The sequence below is a fragment of the Pipistrellus hanaki genome, assembly GCF_964339955.1.
Source record: "Pipistrellus hanaki genome assembly, chromosome: 2".
Classification (NCBI taxonomy): Eukaryota; Metazoa; Chordata; class Mammalia; order Chiroptera; family Vespertilionidae; genus Pipistrellus; species Pipistrellus hanaki.
The window spans coordinates 192,074,936-192,084,179 of NC_140504.1; the positions used below are offsets into that span (position 1 = coordinate 192,074,936).

Below are 9,244 nucleotides of genomic sequence, written 5' to 3' on the forward strand. Positions count from 1 at the left end.
TACAGTCAGAGAGAAGACAAGGAAACCAGTTAGTGGTGTGTGTGCATGCAGTTGTGGGTGTGTCTCTGCGTGTACATTCATGTGCGTCTGCACGTGGGTGTGTGTGCACATGCCTGATGCCTCTTCCAGCCTGGAAGTCTTCTCGGAGGAGGGCACATCTCTGCTGAGACAAAACACAGCAAGGTAGCCAGGCAAACACAAGGAGGCGAAGAGTGCTCTAGGGCAGTGGTCAGCAAACTCCTTAGCCAACAGAGCCAAATATCAAAAGTACGACGATTGAAATTTCTTTGGAGAGCCAACTTGTTTAAACTTAAACTTCTTCTAACGCCACTTCTTCAAAATAGACTCGCCCAGGCCGAGTTATTATGTGGGAAGAGCCACACTCAAGGTGCCAAAGAGCTGCATGTGGCTCTCGAGCCGCGGTTTGCCGACCACTGCTCTAGGCCAACCATGTCAAATTTGCGGCTGGTGGGCTGCACGCCGCGGGTTTGACATGTTTGCCTGGGCGAAGTGGGCAGCTTGGATAGCTGTCCAGGGACTGGAGGGAGGCTGGCTGCAGGGCTCACAGCGTGGCTGCTGCTGGTGCCTGTGAGGGGCCAGGTCAGGGTCCCTTTCTCCATGGAGTCAGCCCCTGGACGCCGGCCGTTTGTCCAGCCCTGAGGGCTGTGTGTGGGCCCACGAAAGGAGGCCCAGCCTGTCTGTTTCTGGACTCCCCGTTCGTTCCTCTCCTCTGCTGCCCACCTCCACGTACCGGCTCCCCGGGCACCTGCGTGGGGTGAGGGCCGTGAGGGCACCCTGACCGCCTTGCCTCCCCTGCCCCACTAGGTGATGAAAGCCATCAACGAAGGCTTCCGGCTGCCCACGCCCATGGAGTGCCCCTCCGCCATCTACCAGCTCATGATGCAGTGCTGGCTGCAGGAGCGTGCCCGCCGCCCCAAGTTCGCCGACATCGTCAGCATCCTGGACAAGCTCATCCGCGCCCCCGACTCCCTCAAGACCCTGGCTGACTTTGACCCCCGGTGAGTCCCGAGTCACGCACAGCTTTGCTTAGACTAGACGGGGTGGCGAGGGCCATGCTGGTGAAAGCCATCAACCCATGTGCTGTTCTCGGCCTTGACATGTTTTAACTAAGGTGACCAGATGTCCCGCTTTTGGCGGGACAGTCCCGATTTTTAACAGTTTGTCCCGTGTCCCATGGCGTTTTAAAAAAAAGTCCCGATTCTTTCCAAAAATCGGGACTTTTTTAAAATGCCCGGGACATGGGACAAATTGTTAAAAATCGGGACGTCTGGTCAACTTAGTTTTAATTCATTTAAACAACCTCCACGTGGGTCCTAGAGTCCTCCCCCTTTTGCAGATGAGGAACTGGGAAGGGCAATTAAGTAGCTTACGTGCGGGCACGTGGCCAGGCTGGGACTGTGACCCCGGGAACCTGAGTCTCGCTCTTAAGGTTTCGCTATTTTGTGGTTTTCGGGGATGGTCTTGTCAGGAGGGGCAGAGGGGGCAGCAGTAAGCTTCCAACACTGAGTGTTCCCAGCATGCCAGGCTGCCTCCCTGAACCCACCTGACTTGGCTTTCCCCATGCCCAGGGGAGGGAACCGAGGCCGGGGCAGCTGGATGAACTGCCCAGTGAGGGAGCCTAGGCTCTGGGCCTCGGGCAGGCTGGGTGTGCAGCCCTGATCGGAGGGTGGGTGCCCGTGTTGCAGAGTGTCCATCCGGCTTCCCAGCACCAGCGGCTCCGAGGGGGTGCCCTTCCGCACGGTGTCCGAGTGGCTGGAGTCCATTAAGATGCAGCAGTACACGGAGCACTTCCTGGCGGCCGGCTACACGGCCATCGAGAAGGTGGTGCAGATGACCAACGAGTGAGTGTGGGCTCTGCCCGTGCCGCCCGCCGCCGCCTCCTGCCCCGGTTCCACCGCCCTTCCTCTCTGCTCTCCGCCCTCCTCTCTCCTCTCTCCCTCTGCTGTGGGGAGGAAGGGCAGAACCAGGCCGGCAGCCAGCAATTCTGCTTGGCTCCCTCTTCTTCCGGCGCCTTTTTCCCAGAGTGGGAGAGTCATGGTCACACGAACAGGGGCATTTTTTGAGGGAGCCTGGGGGCCGGCTCTGTGGACCAGCACCTGGGGTTAGTCCTTTGCTCCCTGGACTCCGTCCTCCTGCTAACCCAGCAGGTGGGGCCTGCCCGCGTTCTCACTGGGCAGGTGAGACGTGAGTGCAGGGAAGTGCAGTGACCTGTCCAGGGTCCTGCAGCCGCTAGGGGCAAAGTTAGGATTCCAGTCCCAGCCAGTCCGGGTCCCGAGCTCAGGCACCCTGGAGGTCATCAGGGGAGGAACTGAGGCTCCGAGATTACCTGGCTTCTGTCAGGTCACACCGTTTAGAGCCGGGCTTCTGGGAAAAGAGTGACTTCCCTTCATCGCCATTGCGGATTGAGTTCTGTTTGCCTTTGGAATAGGTGCTCTTATCACTTCCCTGTTTTACAAATGGGGAAACTGGGGCCCAGAGGTTGCAACACTTGCCTGGGGTGACAGCCAGTTAGGGGCAGCCTTCCTCTCCAGGGCCCTTAGACACCCTGGCTGATGCCCAGGAGAAAGGGCCCAGGCCAGCCCCTCCCACGTGGTTCCTGTCATGGGGGCACCTCTGCCCACATGGTGACTGTCAGCCCTTGGTCCAACCTGGCAGAGTGTGCCAGTTCCCCTTGCCCCCCAGCCCCGCTTCTGCCCTCCGACAGGCTGTCCTATGGAGCTCAGCGCCCCTCCCAGCCCCAGCATCGGGGGGACCTTTCCCGGCAGGGCCTTGGCAGGGATCCCTCCTCCCACCCCGGAGGGAGAAGACACTATCCTCTGAGCCTCTTGTGCTTCTAAAAATAGCGTGGTGTCCTCCAACAGCCCCACTTGTCCGGGGTTCAAGGCCACGGCAGGAATGGCGCGGGGGCTAGGAGGTTTTGGGAACCACATGGAGGGGATGACCCCGGCCTGTCACGGTTCTGGGTCACAGAGGTTGTGGGACTTGGGCCTGTGCACGAACATTCTCCAGATCCTCGGAAAACCGCTCCGCTGGGCTTCCAAACTGCTCATCAAGGCCTCTCCGACCAGGCCGTGGCCCATCCCAAGGGACGGCTGGGGATGGGAGCCAGGGGAGGACAGACTGAGCGGAGGGAGGCACGGAGATGTGGAGAGAGGAGACGGGTCCCGGGGTGTCTCCTGTTGCAGCCAGCTGCCAGGGTCCCAAGCTTGGGCTCCGTGGTCACACCTGGGCTCCAGTCCCACATCTGCCACTTCCTAGCAGGAGACCTTGTTCAAATTCGGTTTCGTCTTTGAGTCTCGGTTTTGGGTTCCCCCTGTGGGGACTGCGTGGGCACCATGCCTAGGACACGCCTGGTGCACAGTAGGGGCTCAACCCTCTATTCCTTTGCTTTCCGCCCAGCCGTGGGCAGATGCCCGGGTTCCTGGGTCCCCGCCTTTTCCCTGGGAACCTGGACCAGCCCCCTGGGCCCCTCCAGGGGGCTCCCCCGAGGACAGAGGACAGCACAGCTTCTCTTCTGGGCGAGCGGGGCTGAGGGCAAGAGAAGTGCTTACAGGAAGCACGCTCTCAGAGGCTTCCCGAAATAGCCCGGGGTGCTCCGCGGCCAATTCCTTTCCCACGAGCCGGGACACGGCTCTCTGGGATGGACGGGGGCTGTGTGTGTGTGCGTGTGTGTGTGTGTTTTGAAAAGGCCTGGATAAAGGCAGGAAGTCATTCCACACTGCTTCCCCCTCCCACCAACCCGCTGGTGCTCGGAGCTGGGGTCTGCGTGACTCACAGCACCGCCTCCTCCTTCTTTTCTTCAAATAAAGGAGATGGATGGGGATCGCGAGCACTTTCTCAACCTGAGGGCCGTGTCTGCACACGCGTGGGTCCCAGGGGAGGCCCTGAGCGGGGCTCGGGAGAATCCCGCTCTTTCTCCATGGGGCCTAGATTTAGGCCTCGAGGTCGTCCCCGGTCCCTTGGCCTCCCTGCTTCCTAGGCCTGTCTGTCCCGAGGGGCTGGCTGCATGTTCCCCGGGGTCCCACGGTGGCCGCCTCTCCTCAGCTTGAGCCCTCGGTGCGTAGTTTTGTGGGAGCCACTGAGTTTCCAGCTGGACCAGTGGCTCTAAATGGTTTTGAGGAGCAAATGAGGTGGTGGTTTTGCACCCCAGAAAAATGTCCATCCTCACAAAAGGCCCTGGCCTGTGTCTGAGGCTGCTGCCCACAGCGTCCTGTGAGGGTCTTAGGGTCTCCGCGTGCCCTCAGCCTTGGCCTGGCGCTGATGGATGTCTGCGGCGTGAATGACGGGCCGGGGACTCGAGGCCCTCTCTCATTCCCCGCTCCTCGGTCCAGGCGGGAGGCACGAAGTAGGTGTTTCCCGGGGAGGTGTGGCCTCTGAATCTCCAGGGCCAGGGCTGGCCTTGCAAGTGCCCAGGAGAAAGGCGGCCTCAGCCCTGCGTGTCCTCCTTCTGGATCCCCAGGGGGAAACGGGAGCCGGTGTCTCTGGTTAGGAAAGGAGGCAGGGGAGGCTTGGGGGCGTGGTATTGAAAGAGAATGGGGTGGGGCAGGGGGCTCAGAAGCATCTAATCAGAGCCTCCCATTTACATGTAAAGAAACTGAGGCCCGAAGACAGGACAGGAAGGCCCAGGAGTGGAGTCCTGGACTGGAGTTTGGCCTCCTCCCTCCCAGCCCAGGGCTTGTGCCTCTGAGCTCCCACCCTGTCACATGAACCACACACCATGGTGGGAGACAGGCCCAAGGTGGCCTGGGCAGTGAATCAGCATCCACGAAAGCATTCATCCATCCATCCATCCACCCATCCATTCATCCATCCATCAGACACTCCTTGAGGACCTACTGTGTACCAGGCCTATCCTAGACCTTAGGAGGGCATGGGGATGAAGGGGTGGGCCCAGCCATTGCCCTCCTACAGCTCTCATGTCTCACTGTTTTTTTGTTTTGTTTTTTAATATATTTTATTGATTTTTCACAGAGAGGAAGGGAGAGGGATAGAGAGCTAGAAACATCAATGAGAGAGAAACATTGATCAGCTGCCTCCTGCACACCCCTTCCTGGGGATGTGCCCGCAACCAAGGTACATGCCCTTGACCGGAATCGAACCCGGGACCCTCAGTCCGCAGGCTGATGCTCTATCCACTGAGCCAAACCAGTTTCGGCTCATTGGTTCTTTTTTTAATTTAACAAAGCTTTATTTTTCAAAATGTCTAGCCGGTGGGACCTGTTGTTCCTGCATCTTCCCCAGCCGCTGGGGCATCCCCACGCCTGGCGTTTCTGGGGTACATGACTTAAGCTCTGTGCTTGGAACTAGTTCAGTGAGTCCTGCACTGAGGACCCTGCAGGGCGGCCCCGGCCAAGGAACTGGGGTCTCCGTCTCAGGGACAGCAGCTGGGTCATGGCTGATCGCTGGGAACTTCCCTGCGAAGTTTGTCAGAGGTGGCTCTGTCCGACAAGACCAGGTCATTGAGCTTGTCCCGAACGTTGCCCTGGGCCCCCGTCTACTTTTTGGCTTTGCCCCAGATTTGTTCTCTGGTCTCTGTCTGTCTCGGCCGACTTTCCGGAGCTTTCCTGCTTCTTATCGACTTGGGCAGGAGCAATGGCTGCCGCCGCTGCCTCATGAGATGGACTAAAAGCAAACCCCGGGCTGTTAAACCTGAGGTCTCTGAGGGCCGGCAAGCTGCAGGCTCCCGGCCCCCTGCAGAGCTGCAAGGCCAGGGCCCCTGGAGGTGGGCCCGGGACCCTCCCTCTTTCCCCGCCGGTGCAGATGTTTCTCCGGGAGCCACCGGGAAACCTACAGGGGCGGGGAAAACGGCTTGTAACACCCCTCAAATGTTTAGGTTAGAAACGGGAGCACAGACTGAGCGGAGGGCGGCACGGAGATGTGGAGAGAGGAGACGGGTCCCGGGGTGTCTCCTGTTGCAGCCAGCTGCCAGGGTGCCAAGCCTGGGCTCTGCCGTCACACCGGGGCTCCAGTCCCACATCTGCCACTTCCTAGCAGGAAACCTTGTTCAAATTCGGTTTCGTCCTTGAGTCTCGGTTTTGGGTTCCTCACAGTGGGGACTGCGTGGGCACCATGCATGACACGCCGGTGCCCAGCAGTGACCCCTGGCCTTCCTGCCGCAGTGGGAGCCGCCAGTCCCTGAGCCGCCCGCTCCCCCACCTGGGTCTGCTCTCCCCGCTCAGCCCTCCTCTGAGGGTTCCCAGCGCCAGTGGGAAAGTCACGTCTCGGGATTGCAAATAGGAACTCGCACCATATAATTAGCTCCGGTTACAGCCAGGAGACGGCCCGTAAAAACCTGGGTGTTTTCATGGGTTTGGGCTGGTGGGTGAGGGCGGCGGAGGAGAAAACTCCCAGCGTGAGCAAGAACCGTCCTGCTCCGGGGCCCGGGAGCGTAAGTGGTTTTACGAGGGGATGGAGGCTGCCTGGGAAGGGCTGTCGGGAGGGGAGGGGGGCTGTGGGCTCCTGGGCACACCCTGCCATCTGGGACCCGTGCCACCTTCCCCCACCACCGGTTTCGGGGTCTCCCGCCTCCAGCTGGACACTGTTATTTTGTTTTACCCGTGGGACATTGAGGGTCCTGAAGGGGAAGCACCTGCCTCAGGGGACCCGTAAGCAGAGCGTTAAGCCTTGGTGGTCTCTTAGCAAGTATTTCCTTGGTCAGTTAGCGGCAGTGAGGACTTGGGGGGAGCGGGGTGAAATAAGGTGGGGGCTGGGGATGGCATCAGTGCTGCCTGGGCAGGAGGCCTTAGCTGGGGACACACAGGACAGACCCCGGTGGGGGAGGGGATGCAAGGTTCACAGCTGGTTTGGTTTCCAAGCTCTCCCACCTCCGAGCTGTGTGACTTTGGGAAAGTCCCTTTACCTCTCTGAGCCTCAGTTTTCCAGTCTACCGAAGGAGCGTGAAAAGAGCACCTACTCAGAGTACTTCACAGATAATCCTGCAGATTTGATTTAAAGGGGGGGGAAAACTTCACCGAGTTGGCTTTTCTGTCTTTTTTTATTATTTTTTTGTCAAATCAGCATGCTTTCAGGAGATAGATTTTTTCCGTCAGGCCTCTGCCCTGCCAGATCCCCAAGGTTCCCCTCTTCTCCCCCCTCCTCAGCCCCCCTCCCACAGCTGCCCGCCTGTCCCAGCTGTCCCAGCCCCTGACCCGCCCTCTCTCCCTCCCGCCCGCAGGGACATCAAGAAGATTGGGGTGCGGCTGCCCGGCCACCAGAAGCGCATCGCCTACAGCCTGCTGACCCTCAAGGAGCAAGTGAACACGGTGGGGATCCCCATCTGAGCTCCGACAGGGCCCCGCGCCCCCCTCGGCCCGGAATACTTGAAGAAGCAGTGGCCTCCCTGCCAGCGGTGCGCCTGGCACGAGGGACCTTATTTATTTCCAGTCGTTTCTTACGGACGTCACCCTGAGGCCTCTGCGGGGGGCAGGGCGGGGTGTCTAGAGGTCACTTTGGCCTGAACTGAACCGAGGAGATGGATGCTCAGGGATCCCGGGCGGGGGGTGCTTCACCCACAAAGGACAGCAGCCAAGCACTTAGCAGCGGCACCGCCGTGGTCCCGGCCCCCCAGGCAGGAGCCCCGCCGAGGCCGTGGGACGTTTCCACAGCTCCCTTTCGCTGTCCCGGGAGGTGAGTGGCCACGGGAACAGGGTACCTCAAGCCCCAGCCACTCGCGGGAAGAGGACCGACGGCCCAGCCGCTGGGAGAGGCCCAGAGCTGTTTCCCGCCTTCTAGTGCCTTCCGCAGGCCCTGTGCTCCGCCCCCAGGGGCCAGCCCCTCGCCTGCCCAGGGCCCTCGCAGGATGCTCGGTCGTGTTGAGGTTTTTTTAAAAATATATATTTTGTACTTTGTGGAGAGGATGTGTGTGTGACAGGAGGCCCAGCTAGGGCCTGGGGCAGAGGACGGGGTGTGTGTGTGTGTCAGACATTCCCGGGCGGGGGGGCTGGTCCATCCATCTCTCGCCTCTTTGAACAACATTCGTGACTCCGTCGTCAGTGTTAACGATTTTGTTTTGTGGGGAGCTTCTTTTTTTTTTTCTCGAACCTTAATTTATTATTATTTTTTTTATATTTATTGTTAGGAAATGACTTATTTCTGCTCTGGAATAAAGTTGCAGATGGATCAAACCGGCCTTAGTGTTTGAGTTTGGGTGGGGCAGAGGCGCAGAGAGGCCTTCTGTGTTGGAAGTGGGGGGTGGGGGTGAAGGTCGCCCCCACGCTGAGTATTTCGCAAGGCACACATGCCACGTAACCCTGGGAGTGGGGGTGGGTGGGAGGTGGGCAGGGAGCCAGGGAGCAGGCCCAGCCAAGCCCAGCCTCCATGCCAACGGGCCTCTGTCACCTTTGATCCGAAGGCTTGAGGGGGGGCTGAGAGACGGGGGCGGGGGGGGGTGGACGGCGAGAACAGCCATGGGCCCCTCCTACACATCTCCGCGGAGCTGATGAAATACATTCTTCCGCTGCCCGTGCTGGGCTCTGAGTTTTACAGATCTTCACAAGTGTTGGCTTGTTGGGGCCTCAGTGCTCTGAGTTTTATCGTTAGCCCCATTTTACAGAAGAGGAAAAGTGAGGCCGGGTCCAGGGACGGGGCTTGCCCATGGGCCACACAGCAAGTCCGAGGCAGGAGCCAACATTGAAAGCAGGGCCGGAAATCCCAATTAGAGGCTTTTCTCACAGCAGGGGAGACCAAGGCTCAGAGCCGTGCAGGGACTTGCCTCAATCACACAGCGGGAAGGAGCAGGGCCCTTGAGGGAAGCCAGAGACCCGACTTCAAACCCTGGGCCCTCTCTGCTACGCCAGCTGGCTGCCCTGAATGGAAGGTGTGGCCCGCAGGTGAGCGGAGATGACCTGGGCACAGGAGGAAGGCTTCCTGGAGGAGGTGACCTGGAGCTGAGACCTCGGGGATTAACCGGGGAAGCAGGAGAAGAGGGCGGCGCAGGCTGTGGGAAGCCATGTGATTGTGTAAGGGGGAGGCACAAACAGTTTGCTATTATTAGGGTAGACGTGGGTGCGGGGGGATCTCCGGGGCCTGGTAAGGCGAATCCAGCGGCGGGACTGTTAAGCTGAGGGCAATGGGGAGCCATGGGAGGTTTTAGCCAGGGTGAGGCACCATTGCCGTGCCCCAGACAGAAGTCACTGGGAGAGGCCTGACTCCCCGCCTGTGGCGAGACAGGAGACAGGCTGGGCCCTCCCTCAGCTTGCCCTGGGGTCTCAAGGCCAGCCTGAGC

General features: G+C 59.8%; 1 protein-coding gene across 1 annotated transcript in view; it reads left to right on the top strand.

Annotated features, from left to right (window-relative positions):
- EPHA2 (EPH receptor A2) overlaps positions 1 to 8,144 on the top strand; it is a 28,625-nt gene extending 20,481 nt beyond the window's left edge. The window contains exons 15-18 of the mRNA XM_084875301.1: positions 826 to 1,019; positions 1,707 to 1,862; positions 7,196 to 7,556; positions 7,589 to 8,144. Of these exons, the coding sequence (XP_084731427.1) occupies positions 826 to 1,019; positions 1,707 to 1,862; positions 7,196 to 7,301 (456 nt within the window). The 3' untranslated portion in view covers positions 7,302 to 7,556; positions 7,589 to 8,144. The remainder of the gene's footprint in view (positions 1 to 825; positions 1,020 to 1,706; positions 1,863 to 7,195; positions 7,557 to 7,588) is intronic.
- The last annotated feature ends 1,100 nt before the right edge of the window (positions 8,145 to 9,244 follow it).